Here is a 22465-nt window from a genome sequence, read left to right on the forward strand (position 1 = left end):
CTACTAACCATCGGCTGTGTCGCCTTTTATTTCCCACCTTCCACTCGGCTTCTGCAACGATAGTTAACTACATTCTTAACTGCCAGATAAATTCTTCTGATCTGACAACGGATTCCCCTGTGCCCCTCATCGAGTCCCCAAGTTGACTGACCGATTGAAACTCCGCCAATCTTGCCACTAGCAAGTGGCTTTGCTTCACTGCACCTCTCTACACCGCACCCTCCATTACACAAGGACCGTTACCCCGGACTACACACACACGCACACACATACACACGCTCTCTCCCCTCTGATCCTACGTTCCCTGCGACTGCTCCAGCTCCCGCCTCTGATCCTTGCGAACCAATGAGAACGTTCTAACGGTCTGCCGATAACATCACACACTCCAGCCATCCTCATGGCGCGACGTTACCAGATTGATGAGCTGCTATGGCTACGCTCGTCGCCCCTGGTCGTTAAGCCTGCAAACTTACCTCCGGTAGAAGAATGGATGGGGTAGGAGATTCTTGTGGTTGCACTTATGATTCGGAGGCTGACTTGGCCGATGTTGAACTAGCCCGATACCCGACCCAACGACACAGAGAAAAACCACCGGCCCTCGCGATCCTAATAATCCAAATGAGACGACACCTCGACGGCCGAGCATCTTTGAGACTCGTCATGTCTCCCGCAATTCGAATTCAGGTAAATATAAGAGCATTGTCTTATGGCTGTCCTCTATTGGTGCCGAGACGGACGGTTCTAAACAGTTCATCGCTAACTGAGGACATTGTAATTCCTTGTAGAGGATATTATTCTTGGGCCACCAAAAACCGCGTTCGCGTCCGCATCTCGCATACCGGGCAAGGGCTCGATCGATGCTACTGAACGGCCATCCAGGCAACCTGATTCGGACGACATCAAGAATGACCGCTTAAATTTCCGCGGCAAGTTCTTCAAGGATAGGGAAGCTGGTGATAGTAATTTTGACCGACGTGACGGAAAGTCGGACCCTTTCACCCCTCGTCGTGGGGACAGAGATGACTGGAACGCCGGTCGTCCCCGTCGCACCTTCGGCCAGGATGAACAAGACAGAAAACCAAGACGTAACGGGGACTTTGATCGGTGGGAACCCCGCGATTTTAATCGTGAACGCGACCAACAGACTCCGAATCATGAACGGGGAGGGAAAGATAAGGATAGTCGATTCTTTCCTCGGAGGGACGGCCAGCCGGGGCGTGCCCGACATGAAGGAAGCTGGTTCCGCGATGACGGCAATCAGGACGGCCCCGATGCCGAGGAAGAAAAGACCCCGATACGGAGCCGAGATTGGCGTCGAGACCGGCACGGTGCTGACCGGGATTGGACTCGAGGTGCCAAATTTGAACAGGATCCTGAGTGGTTGGATTCTAATGATAAGGAAGAGTCCCGAAGGGTGCACACTCAGGAAGATTTCGAACGTTGGAAAGAGAGGATGAAGGCGGGATCTTCTCAGGCTCCTGTAGAGGAGAAGAAAGAGACACCCATGGAATCAACTCCGGCCCCTGCTCAGAAGCCGGAGCCTAGACCAACAGACGGCGAAATCTTCAGCAGCAGCGGCACACCGTTCCAGTCAGATACAGCAATGGAACGCTTTTTCGGACTTCTGGGTGACTCCAAATCTCCTCAGGAAATCGCTACCTCGTCACCTTTAGAGGCTCCCTTAGTCAGTCAGGCTACCCCCAAGAAGGAAAATATTCCGGGGAAGCCTTTCAAATCTTCTCGTTTTGCTGGGTTATTTAGCCCGCCCCCCGGAAGTCCGGCAAAAGAGACCGATTCGCAGCTGGGGAATAAGTCTCCTACAGTCCAGCCGTCTACTACTGATGCTGACCAGGAAGGGTTTCAGCGTATTCTACAGATGCTGGGAGGGAGCAAGTCGCGCAATGCGACTCCTCACAACGACGCCGCGCAAGCCAATCGGCCTCCGTCTCTTCCCCAAGCAGAATCTGTCCAAAGCGCCATCTCATCCCCCTCCCGCGAGCAAATCAAGCGGCCAGAACCCATGCTCATGCAGGAGACCTCTATGCGGAGTGCTGGCCCTGCTGTGGATCCCCAAGCCCGAGAACGGGAACATTTACTTCGCCTAATGCAGCAAGTCCGTGTCACTCCCGTCACAAACCAGGCTCAAGGTAGCCATGGTCAGCCACAAAGCGCCGGTGCCGCTCCTGGTATGATGAACATGCCAGATATGCTCCCACCTCCTCCAGGGCTTGCTTCTGCACCAAAGGCTCCTAACTTCATTGATGATCCGGCGATAGCTAATATGCAGAGAGCGGAGCCTGATCAGCTTCGGCGACGACCCGCGAATGGGCCTCCAATGGGCTACTTTGAAGATATGCCGTTCCCTCAAGGCGGCCAAGTTCCCATCACCCCTGGTGGAAGTCGGGCTCCTCAAGGTCAAGGTATACCTGGCATGGGCGTGCAGAGACCGCCAGGCTTCGACCACTTGCCGCCTCCTGGATGGGCCGGCCCCCAGCTTCCTCCACAGCAGGGCGGTGGCCCCGGTCCCCTCGCCCCTCCACCGGGTATTCCTACTCCAACACGGGGCGTCAACCCTAATTTCATGTCTAATATGATGCCAATGCATGGTAATGTTCCACCGCTCGGTGAGCGTCAACCCTTCCCACGTGCAGGTGGCAATGGATCAGCGGGATTCCCGCCTCCCCCAGGTATGATGCCTCCTCCGGGTTACATGAACGGCCCTCCCCCGTCTGGCTTCCCTCCCATGCCACCTAATGCCGAAGCTCTGATGGGTCTTGGCCATGGTGGCCAGGGTCCATTTGACGGTAACCCCGGTCCACAGGGGCCTCCGCACTCCTCTCGGCACTTATTGGATATGTTTGGACAAGTCGGCGCTGGAGATGCTCGGGGCGGCATGGTAGGTCCGGGCCAGTTCAGATAAGCAGACATATGGATTTAGCCGCGCTCCTTGATGCGAAATTCGCGTGGCATATGGCGGGATTAGTGCTGGGCTCATCAGGCCACTTTTTGCCAAATTTGATATGTATTCCAAGTCTATGTGTTGCTTTCCCTGGTGCCCACCGTCTGTGCCTAGCAAGGACTGGCTTTGATCTGTTTAAATCTCCTGCCATTTGTCCTGAGAGTGTCGAAAGAGTGTGAATGGGGTTGCTGCCGAAGCTCTATTCCTAGGCTGATCGAAATGAAAGTAATAGGCGGATTGAACAATCTCTAGTGAAGTATGTGATCTAACAGGATAGATCGTACGAACCCTACTTGCTTAGCCAGATGACTGGATACTTGCAATCAATCTATTACTTGAACAGAGGTTTCCATCTGTAAAATTCTCGCTCACTGTATATTCAGATCTTTAATCCTCTTGGGCCAATGTCCAGGCGATTGGCTGTGAGTGCCACATCCTAAGCAGTTCTGGTCAGTGAAGGGCACCATTGAAAACTTGCCAGCTAGTGTTTCATTTTGTTCAGTGAATGGTAGGGCAGGGCACTTGGTGATGCCCTTTTGTACATCCATCTTTTGCACACGATGCAATTCCCTTGCAGCTACAGCACAGTGCACATGCATCACTTCAATATTCCGCGATTAGTATTTCACAATACAAAGTAACTCTAGGTTACCATGGCGCCCAATCCAAAGGCAAGTAACTTTCTTTATTCGACCGCGTCTGCTGATCTTCAAACCCCCTTGCTCCATCCTCCCGTTTGGACACATTTTACTCCATACCTACAGCTTTCACCACAGCCATACATCCACCCTAGCGAACAAGGTAAGTCTTTCATTTATTCATCTGATATAAACTGCTAGAGTGCCTCATTTCTAACAAATCAAAAGCCAGAAACCCTACAATAAGCTAGAGACGCAGTGGCGTCAATACCTCAACCTGTAATCGACATCCACACTTTCTGCGTAGTGATGGAGAACAGAAGCCCATCCAGGGCTCAAGTGGGTCAATAGAAAAAGCGAAAGGGCTAACAGATATATTCTACCCAGCTTGGCGATATGATGGACGAGGTCGACTTCGAGCTTTGCTTGGACATCGACCAATATGTGAGTAATTCCTCTTCCTCGGTTTCATACTCGATACAGATCATACGCAATCCCGGAGCCAGAGAAACCTCTATCTTTGTCAATCGAAAATAACCCGGGGGTAGAATCAGGTAGCCACCTCTCGTCGCGAGTCAAAGCGACTATCCACTCAGTCCACCCCAGACTCAGTCAAGCACGACAGCGTCCGAACTGTGACAACCCCCAATCGCAAAATCCGTAAGCACGGGGAACTAGAGTCTACCTCTGATATTGACGAAAATATCACCCAAGAGCCGCTCCACTACGCACGGCAATGCAAGAAGCCCAAGGTTGCAAACCAGGCAAAGTCAGACCTCGAGGATGACCATGATCGCACCTATCTCGACATCGCGATCAAACGCATCACCACTCATCACGACCATGAAATAATCTCAGACGCCGACGACACAGACCTAGAAACTCACAGCTCAACCAATACCTCGACCGCAGCTATCAACGAAGAAACAATGGACCTGGACACCGACACGGACGCCGACGTCCACACCAACTCAAACAGCCACAGCATAATCACCAGCCCGTCTCACTCCTACATCGCTCGTCCCTCACATCTATTCCATATCTACGAGGACCCGGATGACTCGCATCTGGAGAACCATCCCGGTCTCTTGTCCAGCTTTACTACCTACTCCTCCGCCGATGAAGACAAGGAGAACATCCTCGACGACGATGACTACGAGCAGCAGGAGCAGACCCAGCGAATGGGGGTTAATTCGCAGATGTGGACTCGTCACTCTACTAATCGGTTCTCGCATGTGGTTAGTTCCGGATATCAGGGGGTTGATGGGGGTGCGGATACGGACGAGGCGGATACTGATGTTGAAGAGTTTTTGGCTGAAGGTGGAGAGGGTAGTAGGGAGGTTGAGATGGAGGATGTGAGGGTGTCGTTTCATTCGTTGGGTGCTGGAGAGGCTTCATTGCTTCCTCTTGCTTTTCCTTTGCCTTTGAGGATCCCTTCTCCAGCGATGGTCCAGGGCAATAGGATTGCGGGTCGGCGTCGTTGCTTGGGACCTAGACCTGTTGTGCACTTTGAGTGATTGTTGATGTATGAGATGCTTTGTTTCCTTCAGACTTGTACAAACCCCTTGTTCCAACCTTGCCGTCTCTTTCGTCTTGTCTTTGCGGATTTTATGTACTGTACTTTTAGTGCTGGTGTTGTGTGGATTGTTTCTTCTCTTCAAATGGCCTGTGTCTCAGATTGATTTACTGACGGGGAATGAAAAGTTCCGAGGAACATACTCATGTCGGATGGATATCGACCGTCATACTGTATTTACGATGTAGTCTATCTCCGCTGCTAATACGTTCATTATGCGCTACACCCTTCACTCATTAATGGCTACTAGTCAAAGATAGCCTCACAATGAATCAAATGATAGCCAATGAAGTAAGGCCAAGTGTATTCAAAGCTAATTCAGATCATATGATATTAAAATGATGGCATCAAACTTCCAATTCAAGCAGTAAATAGCAGTATCAAAACCAATTGTCAACCATGATCAGAACTAGGAATAGAAAACCAGCCATCAAAAAGCCAAAAAGCAATAATATCAGAACTAATAGAGCTTGGACGAAAATGATAGCCAAGTTCACGTCAATGCGGAAAAGAAACATTCACCTGCAGAGTATGCCACTAGGTTTGCGTTAATGGTTGCGTTGAATGGAAAGTCCACCTGTTGGCTCTTCGATGACTGTTCCCCAAAACATCTTCATGAGATCGATGATCGAATCTCGATCCTTCAAAACATCATCCCCCATAGTACCGGAAAGATTGGCCGTTTTGCGAGTTTGCATTTTCAACAGATACTCATCAATTGAGTCTTTGATGGTGATCTTGACAAATTCCACATTCTTAGACTGACCGATTCGGTAGAGGCGACAAAAGGCCTTAGAGCAACGGTTAGATCAGACTTACCCAAGATTGTACTGTACAGATGAATGAAACCGAACGTGTGGGGAGTACCTGTTCTTGAATAGCTTCATTCCACCACAGATCCACGAGGATACACTTGTTCGCCATGGACATGTCGAGTCCAATTCCCCCAGCCATGAGACTGGCAATCAAGATCCGTACCTCTCTTTCATCTTTGAATTTTTCCATGCTCTGCTCACGAGCCGGTAAGCTCATTTTCCCGTACAACTGCGTGCGATTAGTAGCGCCCCCTCCCTGGATCTATGGTAAGCTATGAAAGGAGTAGAACTTACGCAAGTGACCCCCCATCTCTGTTTCTGGCACATAAACCCGAGCAGCCGAAGGAAATCAACAAACTGAGTAAATATGACAATTTTCACGTCCGGGTTCTCGTCAATCCAACCCTTGACGATCTCTTGTATCTTCGCTATTTTGGCACTGGTCATTTCGCCACCACACCCAGAAATCCAATCTACCTCTTCGTCTTCATCTACTTCATCCTCGGGTTGATCTCTGCCGTGTGTGACAACCGCCGAAAAGCCACCCGCAAAATTCCCTCGTGTCTTTTTCTTGCTCTTCTTAGGTGATTTCTTCTGCTTCCTCGTCTCTTCGACTATGAGAGCAGAAGATGACTCCCCTATTTCTCCATCTTCCGAGATAGGGCACGTCGCAGCTGCTCGAATGCCTGTATTGCAACTTGAGCAGATCCGTGTTTCACCTTCCTTTAAAAGAAGATAATAACATTCCTCACAATACAGATGCATACAGGATGTAATCACCGGATTCGTTGGCATGAATCCACAGGAAGCGCAGCTTCCCCTTTCAAACCTCTCTATCCACTGCTCATTCTCATGAAGTGTCGTCATGAAAGCTTTGAACTGTTTGGTCAGCTCTTCCTTGTCGCCACGGAGCTCCTCTACACAAGGGCCCGTGAAGCCTTGAGTCTGTGGAGTTGCGGGTAATTCGATCTCTTTTCTCATTGCTCTGATCCATTGTATGATATTGGAGGATGGACTTTCGGGGCTTCTCTCCACTTTCAAGATGTCGATAAACTCACGAATCAATCCTTTGCAAAGAAGCTTTTTTATTATGTCTTGCGCAGTAAGTATATGGCTGGAAACCATGCGCAGCTTTAAAATCATCGTCAGGAAGCATCGGTATTGCTTCAATCTAGGATTTTCCACATGGGCGTAGCCTATATTCATCGTTAGTAATTTATACGAATTGACGCCGGCGAAGTAACTTTCACGAACCATTGATTATCTCGAAAAATGCATCGATGATAGCATCGTACATTATCCTCTCGGCCTCACAGAATTCTGCTTGTACGACCTTTTCGTCAATATCAGGCAGCTTGATGATAGGCAACGAGAAAAGCCGACTGGAATGCGTTCGACGAAACATGAACGATCGGAGGAGATTAACCAAGCATTTGTTGGCTTCCCCATCCTGCATTAAACGGTTAGAAATCTATTTAATATAAACCAAATATTATATACTCACCCTGCAGTATGATTTCCAGAAATTCTCATAAGTTCCGGTGCGAGGAACACCGAGAAAATCAAAGAGCGGATAGAATTCCTCTACACGATTATGCACAGGCGTTCCACTGAGGACCCATTTGTGATGGCCCGTGAGAGCACGGACAGCGATAGATATCTGTGAAAGATGATTTTTTATGATGTGAGCTTCTGAGAGCTATATTAGCCTAGTGCAGATCCAGATAAGTGTGGAAGTATATATACCGTCTAAGATAATCCTCCTGAATTTGATTTGATGTAGAGGGCCCACGTCATTTTTATAGGTCTCCGTCCACCACTCAATAAGTTTATCTTTGTCGGCAATCTGACTTGGGATATTGCATTGGGGGTAAGATCTCCGAACTTCATCGTATGTAGTTATCCTGTTGACTGATATGAGTATATTGTATCACTTGTGTAAGGTATTTAACGTACACAATGTTGTGCTTCTGGATACTCTTGGGAACGTCAAGTGTCAAGTATCTCGCGTTTGCACGATACACAAGAACTTCGCCTATTGCATCTATTTCGCAATGTTTTTGCAGTTGCGTCATCCTGTAATGTTTAGTTTGGCGAAATGTGAGATGCGAGGTTCTTTAGGCTTACCAGTGTGAGACAAGCTGCGATGGCACAACAATCAATGTCGTTCTCACAGGGTCAGTCGGGTCAGGCGGTCTCCCATCGACAATATTGGCTACGTATACATTAGCCACCGCGGAGTGTAATAGCGATGACATTGGAAGCATGCTCACCAAGTGTCTGGATCGTTTTCCCGAAACCCATGGTATCACATAAGAGACCTCCATATGGCGGCTGGGATGAATTCTCTCGATCACGCATGAAGCTAGCACCTAAGACCTGGTAATTGTAGAGGCTTGTCTTCATGCCCTTTAATTTCCAGCCACCCTTTCCATCGCTTCTTGCACTGTTGTTAAACTTCTTGGTCGCCTTCAAAATCTTTCGCTTATCGTCTTTCGCCTGTTCTTGCTCCTTAGTTGGGATTCCAGCGATTAACTGGAGGAGTGCTTTCTCTTTGTTTTTCTCAGTAAAGGCCGGGGCCGCAGGTAGCGCCGAACTGGCATGTGCATCCTCGATGATGTTGGATTTCAGGAGAGATTCCAAGTCGAATTCGGGCTCTTTGCCTTTTCTAGGGCGTTTGGCTGGACCAGATGGCCCGCTTCCGCTAGCATTGCGCTTCTTTCCTGACTTTTTCTTGTCTACTTTACCAAGAATAACGTCAAGCCCGAACTGCATGCTCCTTCGTTTCTCTTCAGCAGATATCTTGTTCTGTCTGTTCCTTCTCTTTGTTTGCTTTAGTTGTTTTGCGGGCTCTGTTGCGAGCGTAGTCTCATTTTGTTCGGGTAGCTGCTCACGAGATGAACTTTCTTGGGCGGGCTCAGGAGTAACAAATAAGGCGGACTCTTCCTCTTCCCTTATAAACTCGTCATACTCGTCGTCCTGTAATCGAAGGGCTTCACTGTTTGATACCCTCGTTTCCCTTGCCTTTTCCTGCAACTTGGCCGCTTCGTATTTCACTATGTCTTCTATAGTCGGATTCGCCAGGTCTTTAAACCAGAACTTAATTGCATCGAACCTAAAACAGTCAGTCATCATACTACCTTGAAAAGATATGGGCGTCTTACTCTGACGTGTCGTTATCCATGGAGTCCGACATCTCGTCCGGCCACTCCAAGGTTTCTGGATCAGCTGGGCAAGTGGAGGGACCGGGCTTAGCATCTTCAACCTGCACCGACGACGTTGAAGTAACTGGTATTTCATTATGCGGAAGCTGGGAGTCAGACGCACTATTCCCTATAATTCCTGAAAGAGCCTGTGCAATATCCATAGGGGCGTTGAGGTCATCATTCAGCTCATAATCTGAAATATCGGGAACATCTGCAGTGGACGTATGGTATGCCTGAGAATTATCTTGACATCCTGGGCTTTTATCAGTCGCATTGAGCGCTGTTCCCGCCTCTCCGCTCTCAGGAGCTTTGGTAGTTTCAGGCATGTGGGTGGGTTTCGACGGTGAGGCGTTGTTTTGGAGCGCTAGTACGCTCCTAGCAAAGGCAGCCTTCGCGCCCGCCTGCTCTCGGCGAGTTTCGGCGCTTTCGGAGAGAGAGGCTGCTATGTCAAGTTGTTCGGGCTCCTGGGAGGAGTCCATGGTTGTAGGCATGGCTGAGGATTGAGGTGCTTTGTTGGTTGTTGGATAGTGGGAGATAGTTGTACTGAGTAAGGTGTTGAAGGGGCTTAAAAGTAGAAAGCAACAAACAGATGGGAGATGATGAGATGATAGGATGTAGAAATACACGAATGAAAGATATGTGAGAGACACCGAGAAGTATGTAGAACTGGTGGAGTATATGGATAAGAGTATGTATGATCCAAAGCCTGAGTGGAAGAGGATAATGATGATCAGGATAGAGATAATGGTGATCAGGGAGGACGATCAGGAAAAAGTAGGATGAGAACTAAGGCTAAGGCATAGGTGATATATAGATACTATCTCACCTCTACCTTCCATATCTTTCTCTCATCTCTTCCCCCATCCGTGCCCTCTCTAAACATCTACAGCCTCGGAGGCATAAATCCCCTTCTACCTCTTACCTTCGACTACGTCGTTCATCCCCTGTATCATTGATGTTTTTATCGAACTCCTCCATAGTGTAACCACATCTCGGACACACCATCATCCATTGGGGTCGACTCCTCTACGATCTCCTTAACCTCTCCATTTTCTCGCATCATCTCACCTCTAGAATTGACTCACGGACCAGGATAGGGGCATGACACAAGGTATCAAAGAGAGGTTCAACAGGGAAGGGCCATGAGAATAGTGAATTTTAGGAGATAGAATGCGTCTTGTCTTTCAAACCGCAGGATATTGCTGCGCTTTAGCACATAAAGGAAGATAACCACCAGCATTACCAGCCTGGATGTATGAGTTGTATTAAACAGTGTACCATAAAACGATCCTAGGGTGGAACCGGAAAGCAATGATTAAAAGCAGCCAACGAAGCGACATAGTATCATCTAAATAAAACACGTATGGTGAAATGGGAATCTCTATGGCGAATAAGAAAAGGTGGGCACAGAACTATTAAAAGTTGGCTGGGAAAGGATGGAAAGATAAAGAAAGCGTGTCAATAAGGCGAGGCAACGCGGTAGGTGTTTGGAAAGAGCGGATAGACGTTACCAGGAGCATGGCCACTAGACCACTGTGACGAATCTCTTGAATATAATGCCGTAAATCAACTATAAGCGGGCCGTTTGTGGCCACGCATATGTAGGTGCAGCGAAGTAGACGTACACCTATGGCAGCCAAGCTTCCATTTTGGTGATCGGCGTTAATCAACATTCGTCGCGTCGACAGTTCGCCCAAGATCGCTGGTTAACGAGTACACGGACAGATCTGAGAAGCTCTCGTGGGTCGGAGCGGGTAGTGTAGTCTTGTTGATCGGCTGTGTGGCACGCCTTCCAATATGGCTGTCGGGTGGAAGATGGACAGGAGACATCAGATCGCGAGTTTGGCCAGGAAAGAGGCCCTTGTCAAGGTCACTTTGCCACAGCCTGCGTGACGCATCAAATGCCTTGTTGACTAGTCCTCGTCGAAGCTCTTCGTATTCTTCAAACAATGTGATTAGCTGACAGTCGGGATTCTGCGCCAAGAGTTTGGAAAATATGATCGCATCCTCTACCGCATACGCAGCCGATTCATCGCGCGGAGGCATCTGTAGGTATTTGTATTAGTCTTGTTACGAACCCGATGCCGTTGGTGACGATGGAACTTACTGCGTGCGCGGCATCGCCGAGTAACAGTATCCGATCTGTGTGCCATTTTCCTCGTTGACGAACCTGGTATACAGGGTATAACATCCAATCCTCGGTGCGATCAATGATCTCGCGGATGTACGGTAGACTTGACATGCCGAACTGCGCCCGGACCAGGTAGCGCATTGACATCCTCATGTTCTTCTGTGCCGCCAGGTCCGTTCCCGACATCGCCTGGTATTTCTCGATCAGGTGTTCGCTCACGCGAACGATAGCCGCCACAAAGAGCTTCTCGTGTTTTGGGTCGCAGTAGCTCGTTAGGAGCGAGCTATGCCGGGCGAGATGTACCGCGGTTTGAGTAAAGGGCATCGTTGCGGTAAAGTTCTGGGCGTCGGCCATGCTTTGTATGAAAGAGATACCGGTATACTCGGATCTGTTGCCGGGATCTACGATTTTTGTTCGTGTCGCCGAGTGAACTCCATCGCCTCCCAAGACCAAGTCCCCCGTGGCGGTTGAACCATCTTCGAACTGCAATGTGACATTCTCCGCCGTTGTGTTTCCTCTGACTAGCTTTTTATCGTAGTGAACCGAGACATTTGGCAGCCTGCGAGCCACTGTCAACATGGCTTCCGACAAAGCGCTGCGCAATACCCGACGACCCTTATAGCCACCGTAACCATGTCCGTTCTCATCGGTAAATCGGAGGGGCCCCAAACGGCGGCCAACACGCACAGAAAACAAATCAATGGCGTCCACTTCAATCCCAGCGTGATCACCCATCTGGTTCAACTCGGATAAGACCCCTAACTCATCGAGATACCTCTGAGCGACCGGTGTCAAACTGATGGCGCCGCCTGACGTCGTGAGCTCCCGTGCGCCATCATACACCGTGATTTTCAATCCGGGAACGACGGGGGCGAGCTCGTTGGAAAGGGCAATCGCACTGGCGAGACCAGCAATACCCGCACCGACGACGAGGATATCGCGCGGCATTGTGGAGAACCCCTTGTGCTTCGTTTTTCGCTCGGGGAGGCCGACAGGCACACTGTCGTCGGAAAGTGGTAGGAAAAGAGGGTCAGAGCGACGATAAATCGGTTGGAGAGGTCACACAGGGGCAGATATTTGCCCTGCAGTTCGATTCATGATGTTTCGTAGTATGCACATCGTTGCACTGGTCAATGGTTTAGTGTCAATTTAATTTAATTTTTTTTTTTTCTTTTTAATTTTTTAAATTTTTTTTTTTTTTGCCCGTTCCATCTTTCCCCATTCCAGATTGGGATGTTCTCCGCGTCCGGCCGAAAGCTCTGTTAATTCGGGCGGTCGGTTAAACGATGCCGGCAAGCAGAGCCAATGAAAAGTTCACATTGCCACCCCTCAAGTGTCATATCCAACGTGAAGAAATTGGCGTTCCATGGATCCCCCGAAAACCTCTCTGATTGGCAGTCCCCGGCATAAGCTTATAGCGCCCGGGGGGCAAAAATGGATGGGTCTAGACATGCAATTTCCTTTCTTCACGGAACCAACCGATCACTTTGATCTATATCTCACCTGCTAAGCATCATGTGGTCTTAGTATTGCCAGGAGGCATCCGGAGAGCGGAGCATCGGGAACTGTATCCGTTTGAATTAGGCAGTACTCATCATGATCCAGGATTGATCACATTAATACACTACATGATATGTACAAAGCCACACTTGCCGAGGCACGAGTGTGTCAATAGAAAATGATTCCCCTGTGGGATCGGAAACTCTCAACAGCGAGGTTTTAGTCATCGTTCAGGGTGTATTTCCATATTCCATTCGGTAGCAGCGCTTGCCGCAATGTCTCCAGCTTCTTTTTCAACATGACTGTCTCCGCCTCTAACTCCCCAATATAATTAACGGCATCGGTCAGAACTGCCATCTTCTTAGAAGCGTGCTTCCTTTGACAGTAGAAGCGGGGCCTGCCACTTCCAGCCCCTCGCGTGTAATAGCCTTGCAGTGACGACTCAAGTGCAGCAAAATTCTTACTGAGGTTCTCCCGGTAGCGTTTCTCAATTCGGTTATGTGCTGAGCGCCGTGATGAGGGGTGCGCTGGGCCTTCGTGAGGAGTAGAACTGGGCGAGCCAGATGGGGAAGATGGGGGCGGCGATAACGAGGCCACGGTTGAGCTCGAGGCTGAGCAATGAGATTGCGGGGGCGATGTGCGGGTTCTAGAGGAGATTTTCGACGTGTTCTGTATTGAATCTTGCTTGAGTGGCGGTAGCACGGGCACGTCCTCAAACTGGTTGGGCGCCGCAAATGAATGCTTCGGAGATGCCCAATTCTCGTACGCTTCCCACGGGAGAAGGCCTGCAGAAGATGGAGACCATTGTGACAAGTAGCAGGGAGAATCGAGAATATCTTGAGAATTCGGCTGCATAATCATTAGATCATGGACTGACTAGGTGACGAGGCGTCTTTCCCCACAGGGTACTTACTCGTCGATGAGGGTTGGCGGGCAGTGGCTCAATAATCGTATCAAACGCAGACATCGGCGCCACATCGGCATCTACGCCAATTAAATTATCCCATGCATAGGGAAGATCTTGGGACTGGAGTTTCCACGGGTGTGCAGAAGTTGCGGGCATTTTGCGTTGGTTGGACCGGCGGATAGTTGGGGGTACCGAACCATAAGGAGAGGGTTCAACAGCTTTAAATAAACCCGAGTCATTTCGGAATGGACGCCGCGGGTATCCAGGATGCAAAGGATTGTGCCATATGAATTAGACAGGTCAATACCAGGATTGATCTCCGACATTAGGGACTTTTTTTTTTTTCTTTTCGTGCGATCCTTGTAGAAAATGACCTCATGCGACGCTGTCTGGACCGCGAAACTTTGCCCTCGGCTCCGACTCGGCGTTAGCAGGGTTTCTGTGCTTAAGCCTCTTTTCGTCCCCGTTAGCCCTAAGTCACAATTTAATTCGTGGCATTGAAGCCTCGTACAAGATTGATTGCTGAGTGGTTGGGACTTGCTTCAGTAAGGAGAATGGCAGGTTGTTTTGCGGTGTTGTTATGCAAACTTCTAATTCTCCGATATATTTTCCTCCCTGGCCATTACTGTAACCCCACTCTATCACAACAATGTGCTAGTGATCCTAGCGGAGCTATGATTATTCTTCAAAAGTAGGTAGGACGAATGAGCGACATGATAATAATATGTAATAAGGGAACAGATAAAAAAGTACGCTATTCTGTGGGGGACTAGTAGTGAAACGCTGCATTGCAACCATCCACTATGTCCATTAGTGCTGTCGCTGATAAGGGTGGCAAGATGACCCTTGTTGAAGATTCTTTTCTAGCGCGAGCGATTGTATATTCTAGATTGATGGCCAGATCAACGGGCGATCATCTTTGCAGCGGAAAAACATTATCATCTCGGCTAGCCCATCCATTGGCTGCAGATCGCCCAGTTTGATGGTCTGTGTTCCTTGACACTTTGTGGAGAACAGACCACGAAGGCAGCTGAACACGTTGCAGCACTTCTGTCGAATAACTTGGTGATCGTACACCACATCATGAACCCGTTCAGGGTACCGCAAAGAGGTCTCGAGTAACCGTCTGAGAGTATCATGATGTCAACACACATTGGCCGAAAGTGAAAGAGCGACAAGCTATCGATAGGCTCGGAATTGACAATTGACCAAATGCTTGTTTGGGAGGGGCATGATCCTTCGTCCCGTGCATGGCGTCATAAATCGTCGCTATCAGCGAAGATCCTAATTATCAGTTAGAAGTGGTCGAAGAAAGAAGAGTCAAAAGAAATTAAGTTTGGTCTGTTAGCGGTGTGCTTTTGCCCACGTGCGCAGCTCACGAGAAATGAGGGGTTTCTTTTCTTTTTAGGCTCCTAAACAACTAAACTCAGCAAATACCCCTCGCCAGAAACTTTTTGCTTAAATTTTTTTTCTTTCCATTAAGACATATTTCCAAGAATTCTTCGCACTCAATCTCAATCACATCACGACTGTCGCAATGAACGTCTTCCAAGAACAACGCGGAATGATCTCTCTTTTCGCCTCCGAAGGCAAAAGAGAGGGAGCGATTGTTGCCGTCATCCTCGAGGAACTCAAGTGGGTCCCCTGAACCATAACACTCCCTATAAATCCTGGCTAATTGCCTCTGTTTCAGACTCCCCTACCGCCTTCACCTGGTCGGAAAACCAGAAGAGATTGATGCGAAAAGCCTCCCGGTGCTCAGGAACATCCAAAGCGATGGCGAGTCCGTCGATCTTTCCGGGTTCCACGATGTTGTGTCATACCTGATTGCGCGCTATGACACAGCGCACGAAGTTTCCTATAAGAAGGGCTCTAAGGAGGATGAGGAGGTCAATATATTAGTCGCATCTTTAACTGAGCCCAATGCAGCCCATCCGGAAGAGCACCGCTTCGACCTCGATGCAAAGGATGACGGCATCCCCTTTGCCAGAAAGGCTATTAGCCTGTATCTTCACCTTGAGCAGCATCTGCAGAAGTCGCACAGTAACTACCTGGTGGGCAAGAAATGGTGCGCTATTTCTTTATATAGTCCCTTCATATTGAGTCTATATAAAGCTAACGATGTGCAGCACCCTTGCCGATCTCCTCCACCTTCCCTACGTGGCTGCCGCAGGCTCAGCTGGCCTTGACCTGGAGAGATTCCCGGAGCTGACAATATGGTACGATCGGGTGTACCAGCGACCGGCAGTGCAGAAAGGCTTCGCTGCTGTTCATATGAAGATCCGGGGGTAGAATTGCTCACTTATCACTAACTGATCACGGTATTAGTTGTCAGTTGGCAGAGGCTGAAGTGTGTAGTGGACCTTTCGCCCCTTTACTTTTCTTCATAATTGTAACCACTATTCACGTTTGATGTATAGAGCAGTGTACGCTATAGATATATACTAGGTTGCTATAGATCAGGGTCAGCGATTTGTACATTCCATCGGCTCTAACTCCAGACAACTGATGACCTCCGTCGACGAACATGGATTGCTCAGCGAGTCAATGAGCAATTTCTTAACACCCTGCAATATAATCGTACGTTACAAATATACTCGTGTGAGACGCTCTACTTCCCAAGAGTCTAGAACCACACTGCATGCATGGAGGACTGCGGAGCAATGATCCACCTTATAAAAATAGTAAATGCGGGGAGAAGGCATGTGACTTCCGTTGCCTCTTATGTTAGCATAAGGTAATCATGATGATGATATCACCGTCAGATTCGCTGACTGAATCTCCCGAGTAGTTATGACAGATTTCCCTTGGCTTCCCTGTGCGGCCAACTGTGGTCAGCCAAAGCCTGGAGACATTCTGCTGGAACCGAATACTGGTTGGCTTCGCCATGTGTCCAATCGCCTGACTCTCGCCTCACCGGTCGGGACACCCGTGCTTTCCCGTGCGGTCGTACGAGGTCTTCCGTCACGTCTGATTCACTTTATAGATAAATGTAAGCCATTATCAGCTACAATGCTGGATAATACAGCCGCTCCACACTGAATATCAACCTACAACTACATATCCTTCACCATGTGTATCGCCTTTTTTTCCACCGCTCATCCCCAATATCGCCTCATCATTTGCAACAACCGAGATGTACGTATTCTACACGCTTCATAGACCATTGCAATATCAAATATTGACCGCATCACAGGAATTCCTCCACCGACCAACCTCCCGAGCAGACTGGTGGCCATCCCCTCATTCCCACGTCCTCAGCGCCCGAGATCTTGTGCGCCCCATCCACCCCACCTGGCTGGGTATCACAAAGCAGGGCCGCATCGCTGTGCTAACGAACTACCATGAAGACACCTGCGCAAAAGCCGTCGGGAAATACAGTCGCGGCGAAGTCGTCAACAGCTGGCTCACATCGTCGCCGGATAGCGCGCAAACCACCCAAGAGTTCGTGAACCAATGGACCACCAACGGGGAGTTAACCAATATCGGCGGATTTAACCTTGTGTGTGGAAATGTTATGGAGCCGCTGGCGATTTTGGCCAGCCGAGCGTCGGAGACGGAACCGATTCTCTGGGTCGCGGACAAACCGGGCCAAACGGTCGGGCTGAGCAATACGGACTACGAGGATCGGTCTTGGCCTAAAGTTGAGAAGGGGGAAGACGCGCTTGTTGATGCGATTGCGGGGCATGTTCAGCATCAGGAGAGCGAGGACGACTTGATCGAGAGGCTATTGGGCGTGCTTAGTGTGGATACGCTACCTCGATTGAGCAACGATGCTGGAGTTCAGGAATACATCCCACACCTTCCGCGGAGCGTTTTCATTCCACCTATCGGCCGTGATACACAGGCGCGGGATGAAGCAGAACTGCCAGCTAAGCAGGATAAGAGGGAGGAGAGTCCAGTGCTACCGTCCACTCCCGAGGGGACACCCAATCGTGCATATCTAGAAGGGTTGTATGCGACACAGAAGCAGACGGTTATCTTGGTGGGGTTCGATGGGCGAGTCCGGTTCTTTGAACGTACATTGTACGACGATGATGCTCGGCCAGTCTCTACCGAGGCTCGCGACCGGTCGTTTGAGTTCCGGATTGAAAAGTAGACGCCATACAGGGGGTTTTCGGTTTCACGCCATTCTAGTTCGTCCATGTATATTTAGAGGGCATTGCGGCGTTTTGGGGATATGTCTCTCGAATCATAAAGTTTAGTGATAAATCTGATCCAGTCTATTGGTATATCAGTCATTGAATAGTTTTGGGCTCAATTCCCACGTCCATGGCATCATGCTGTTGGTCACGTTGTCTTCATTTCGGGACACAGGAATCCATCGGCATCCCGATACCCCATGACACGGCGAGCTTAGATTAGAGTCGCATGTTGTGTGGGTTCATTGTGGAGCACTGATTGATATCAACGGGCCATAGTTCATGCCCCATAAGTGATTACTGTCATTATCAGTGTAGAATCCGTCCAAGATTTTAGCGTTCTTGGGTTCCCTTACTTGCCCGTATTATAGCGCCAGCTTCTGTACTTTCGTCGCACACAGTATATCTTAATACGACACAGGGTCAATGCCCGGATCGAGCGGTCCCGACAAATACCATGGGTTTGTATGCCCAAAGGGTAAGGCAAATGGGGTTCCGGAATGGTTCGGAGGTGCCCGTCCGCAGCTACACTAATGATCATCTTCTACGGAGCCACGCCGTTCCTGATCCCCTGTCATGTTGTTTTCCTTTTTCTTGATTTAGTGTGGCAAATTGCGTTGTGATCCCCACTTACTACTAGTATTCGGTGAATGCGGACACTTGGGTGATTCACTATCAATAAAACATGACGATGATTAGCTTAGGCATCTTTCATTCATCCCCTTGTCACACGTCTGCGATTGCCCGAGTACCACCACATCGGACCATATCGGCCTGTGAAAACAAAAGGGAATCCCACTGCCATCAGCCCATCACGGGACATGGTATAGTATGCGGAGCATTCAATGTCTCACCCTGCTTTTCCACTCCAGATAAAATGAATTATCCTGCTGTCTTCAAGGATCTGTTGTCCAATTTACCACAACATCATCGTACTAGTACCGACATCACTAACACCTACCATTTCATTTGACTTTTGGACTAGATTCACACCATGACCAACACCATATTAGATAGTTACTCTTCAAGACGCAAACCCCGTCGCATTGGTATCCTGACATCCGGAGGAGATGCTCCGGGAATGAATGGAGCTATTCGTGCAGTCGTCCGCACGGCAATCCAGAACGGCTGCGAAGCATGGGCAATTCACGAAGGCTACGAGGGACTCATCCAGGGCGGTGCAATGATGCATCCCCTATATTGGGAAGACGTTCGAGGCTTTCTATCGCGTGGAGGGACACTCATTGGGTCCGTACGCTGTGACCGTTTCCGTGAACGAGAAGGTCGTCTACAGGCCGCAAGAAATATGGTGCTTTTCGGTATCGACGCCCTAGTTGTCTGTGGGGGAGACGGAAGCTTGACCGGGGCAGACCTCTTTCGATCCGAATGGCCAGAGCTGCTCAATGAGCTGGTGTCAACTGGTGTTTTGACCGTGGCGCAAGTCGCACCCCATCAGAATTTGAACATTGTTGGACTTCTCGGCTCTATCGACAATGACTTTTCCGGCACGGATGCCACCATCGGATGCTATTCTGCGTTAACACGGATCTGCGAGTCAGTCGATGCAGTTTTTGATACGGCTTCCTCTCATCGCCGAGGGTTTGTCGTCGAAGTCATGGGTCGACACTGTGGCTGGTTAGCATTGATGGCTGCGATCGCAACTGGGGCGGATTGGCTGTTTATCCCGGAGAGGCCTCCGCGCGATGGCTGGGAGGATGATATGTGCTCAATCATCACCAAGGTACTGTCATACTTACTCTTTCTCCTATTACACATACTTAGACAGGCCGCCGTACTAACAATGCACCGATGCTAGAACCGCAACCGTGGCAAGCGTCGCACTATCGTTATTCTGGCAGAAGGAGCCCAGGACAGCAACTTGGATCGCATTTCGTCGTCTGCCGTGAAAGATGTTCTGAGCAAGCGTTTAGGACTCGATACCCGCGTCACTGTTCTGGGTCATATCCAACGAGGCGGATCCCCATGCGCATACGACCGCTGGCTGTCAACGTTACAGGGCATCCACGCCGTCAAAGCGGTGCTGTCTATGACTCCTGACTCGCCCTCTCCGGTGGTGATTATCCAGGAAAATAGAATCAAAACATCATCTCTGGCTGAAACTGTTGCCTTAACCAAGGAGGCTAACGCCAGTATGCATGCCAAAGAATTCGAGAAAGCAGCAACACTTCGGGATCCCGAATTCATGGAATACCATGGCGCGTACCGACACCTGAACACGAGTGATCATCCTAAGATGGTCTTGCCCGAAGATAAGGTATGCTCCGAATAACCTTGATCAAGTACCAATTGAGCCTAATGTAAGTTACAGCGCATGCGGGTTGCTATCATTCACGTCGGCGCCCCAGCTGCAGGCATGAATCCAGCCACACGCGCAGTAGTCGCCTATTGTTTAACCAGGGGACACACCCCGATCGCCATCCACAACGGTTTCCCTGGTCTCTGTCGGCACCACGATGATACCCCTGGCTCGGTTCGTGAAATGCATTGGTTGGAATCTGGTGACTGGATTAACGACGGTGGGTCTGACATTGGGACCAATGCGGGACTACCATTAGACGATATGGAAACGACAGCTCAATGCTTTGAGCGGTATAAGTTTGATGCACTTTTCGTTATTGGAGGCTTCGAAGCGTTCACAGCCGTCAGTCAGCTGCGCAAGGCGCGTGAGCAATATCCTGCCTTCCGGATTCCGCTCGTCCTTCTCCCAGCAAGCATGTCAAATAATGTCCCCGGCACGGAATATTCCCTTGGCAGCGACACCAGTCTTAACACCCTTGTTTATTTCTGCGATGTTGTTCGGCAATCTGCGTCCTCCTCCGGGCACAGCGTATTCGTCGTTGAAGCGCAAGGGGCCGAGTACCAGGCGACAGCTGCGGCGCTGGCCGCGGGAGCAATGACGGTGTATACGCCTGATCGAGGAATAACTCTCCAGAGCCTCTCCAATGACATCGAGTACCTCCGCCAACAGTTCTCAAAGGATCACGGTGCCAATCGCTCGGGCAAGCTGATCATCCGCAATGACCAGACATCCACCATCTACAGTACAGCCGAGATTGCAAATATTATCAAACACGAGGCCAAGAATCGCTTTGATGCGCAGGGGGTGGTGCCAGGACACTTCCAGCAAGGCGGCAAAGTCTCACCCATCGACCGCATTCGCGCGTTCCGGCTGGCCGTGAAGTGCATGGAACATTTGGAAACATTTGCGGGCCAGTCTCCGGACGAAATCATGAACGATGAGAACTCAGCCACGGTGATCAGCATCAAACAGTCTCGTATCCTTCTACTGCCGATGGGAGGTCCTACCGGAGTTGAAGTTACCGATACTGATTGGAAGCGACAGCGGCCGAGAACTCAGAACTGGTTGGAGATCCAAGAAGCTGTGGACTCCTTGTCGGGACGCTCGTCTATGTGTGCAATTCCGAACTGAGAGGCATCCACTGTCGTTTTTCCATAATGTAATGTTTACGAAGAGATCTGCGATTACAATTCCGTTAATACACCAATGATGAATCCCAAGTTTCATATTGTCGTAACTCGAATGAATTGACAAACTTTCAAAAAAGACTTATACAACGCACCGCTCAATGCGAATGCAAAGCTTAATGTTTTCACCATAAATCATTCGTCCCGAAACCATAAAAAGCGCGTCCCGATCCAGCCAAACGCCAACCCAAGAAACAGAAAACCCCTTAAAACACACAATTTGAAAGAAACACCAAAATTAACATCATAACTCATAATCCTATCCTCAGAGCCACTAAACCCGCTCCTCCCTCAGCCTCTTCGAGCTCCTCCTCCTCCGCCGTCCCCTGCCCTCCAACTCGCCCTCCCCAACACACCTCGTCTCCAACACCTCCTGTTCTCTCCAAAGAACCCCCAATCCTCCATCCTTAGCCCCAGTCCCAGCTCCAGTTCCCCTCACCCCGGAAGAAGCATTAGAAGAGGAGGACGAAGAAAGTTTACTCCTCCCAACACCATACTTCGCCCTCCTCTCCGTACGTAGCAGTTCCACCCCCCGCACCAGATTCTGATACATCTTATCCCCCGCAGCGCGATTCACCGACGCATACCCGACGACATGACGCAGATCAGGCTCTGGCCGGGCAGACTCTTGTTTGATTTTCGATAAGGATAGTCTGCTGAGTTGGTATTCGAGAGGCTCATGCGTGGCATAGGATAGGGTGGTTGTGCTGCGTTGTTGTCGTAGCGGGGTGGTGTTTAGGGCTCGGGTTAGGTTTTTTGTGAAGCTCATTTTGCTTCTTTTTTCCCTTCTTTTACCACTTGGGTAAGTTGTAGTTCTAGTTGTAGTTGTAGCTGTAGTCGTTGATATGGATGTATGTATGTATATATTGTAGCAGTTATTCGACCACCGAATGAATAATTCTTTAATCAGTAACCGTATGGTAGGTAGTATAGTAGTAGATATAGAAGCAGACGTATGTAGAAGTAAATTGTAACTGCTCAAAAAAATCGTTATGTATTAGAACAAAAATACCCAACCCCAACCTCGAAATAACCCCATTTTATGAACCCAAACCCCCTCCTTCCCTCAATCCGTCACCTATTC

The 22465-nt window shown here is 49.5% G+C and overlaps 8 protein-coding genes across 8 annotated transcripts; 4 read left to right on the forward strand and 4 right to left on the reverse strand.

Moving 5' to 3' along the window:
• Window positions 1–397: 397 nt before the first annotated feature.
• BDV38DRAFT_277861 (uncharacterized protein) lies at window positions 398–5114 on the forward strand (the record flags this gene model as incomplete). Its single annotated transcript, XM_032058582.1, has 5 exons — window positions 398–495; window positions 557–684; window positions 786–2896; window positions 3985–4041; window positions 4146–5114. The coding sequence occupies 5 exons, from the start codon at window positions 398–400 to the stop codon at window positions 5112–5114; spliced, it is 3363 nt and encodes a 1120-aa protein (XP_031919118.1).
• Window positions 5115–5417: 303 nt separating this feature from the next.
• On the reverse strand, window positions 5418–10270 carry BDV38DRAFT_97569 (putative SNF2 family helicase). Its single transcript, XM_032064214.1, has 10 exons — window positions 9153–10270; window positions 8262–9103; window positions 8116–8203; window positions 7945–8064; window positions 7735–7892; window positions 7493–7680; window positions 7243–7438; window positions 6283–7184; window positions 6041–6217; window positions 5418–5964 (listed from the first exon to the last, which is right to left on the reverse strand). Exons 1-10 carry the CDS (start codon window positions 9683–9685, stop codon window positions 5722–5724), a joined length of 3447 nt encoding a protein of 1148 aa, XP_031919119.1. The 5' UTR covers window positions 9686–10270; the 3' UTR covers window positions 5418–5721.
• On the reverse strand, window positions 10222–12629 carry BDV38DRAFT_97530 (FAD-dependent oxidoreductase). Its single transcript, XM_032064213.1, has 3 exons — window positions 11302–12629; window positions 10706–11240; window positions 10222–10606 (listed from the first exon to the last, which is right to left on the reverse strand). The coding sequence occupies exons 1-2, from the start codon at window positions 12271–12273 to the stop codon at window positions 10857–10859; spliced, it is 1356 nt and encodes a 451-aa protein (XP_031919120.1). The 5' UTR covers window positions 12274–12629; the 3' UTR covers window positions 10222–10606; window positions 10706–10856.
• A 415-nt stretch (window positions 12630–13044) lies between these two features.
• BDV38DRAFT_267647 (uncharacterized protein) lies at window positions 13045–14058 on the reverse strand (the record flags this gene model as incomplete). Its single annotated transcript, XM_032056630.1, has 3 exons — window positions 13045–13674; window positions 13739–13852; window positions 13930–14058. 3 exons carry the CDS (start codon window positions 14056–14058, stop codon window positions 13045–13047), a joined length of 873 nt encoding a protein of 290 aa, XP_031919121.1.
• A 1020-nt stretch (window positions 14059–15078) lies between these two features.
• On the forward strand, window positions 15079–16132 carry BDV38DRAFT_97358 (glutathione S-transferase family protein). The gene is made up of 3 exons (XM_032064212.1): window positions 15079–15367; window positions 15426–15800; window positions 15862–16132. Exons 1-3 carry the CDS (start codon window positions 15270–15272, stop codon window positions 16022–16024), a joined length of 636 nt encoding a protein of 211 aa, XP_031919122.1. The 5' UTR covers window positions 15079–15269; the 3' UTR covers window positions 16025–16132.
• A 672-nt stretch (window positions 16133–16804) lies between these two features.
• Window positions 16805–17831, forward strand: BDV38DRAFT_267648 (NRDE family protein; the record flags this gene model as incomplete). Its single annotated transcript, XM_032056631.1, has 2 exons — window positions 16805–16870; window positions 16929–17831. 2 exons carry the CDS (start codon window positions 16805–16807, stop codon window positions 17829–17831), a joined length of 969 nt encoding a protein of 322 aa, XP_031919123.1.
• A 519-nt stretch (window positions 17832–18350) lies between these two features.
• BDV38DRAFT_97083 (phosphofructokinase 2) lies at window positions 18351–21490 on the forward strand. The gene is made up of 3 exons (XM_032064210.1): window positions 18351–19615; window positions 19691–20149; window positions 20204–21490. The coding sequence occupies exons 1-3, from the start codon at window positions 18869–18871 to the stop codon at window positions 21323–21325; spliced, it is 2328 nt and encodes a 775-aa protein (XP_031919124.1). The 5' UTR covers window positions 18351–18868; the 3' UTR covers window positions 21326–21490.
• On the reverse strand, window positions 21491–22416 carry BDV38DRAFT_97000 (uncharacterized protein). Its single transcript, XM_032064209.1, has one exon. It carries the CDS (start codon window positions 22148–22150, stop codon window positions 21656–21658), a length of 495 nt encoding a protein of 164 aa, XP_031919125.1. The 5' UTR covers window positions 22151–22416; the 3' UTR covers window positions 21491–21655.
• Between the last annotated feature and the right edge of the window lie 49 nt (window positions 22417–22465).

Source organism: Aspergillus pseudotamarii (genome assembly GCF_009193445.1).
Source record: "Aspergillus pseudotamarii strain CBS 117625 unplaced genomic scaffold BDV38scaffold_3, whole genome shotgun sequence".
Taxonomy (NCBI): domain Eukaryota; kingdom Fungi; phylum Ascomycota; class Eurotiomycetes; order Eurotiales; family Aspergillaceae; genus Aspergillus; species Aspergillus pseudotamarii.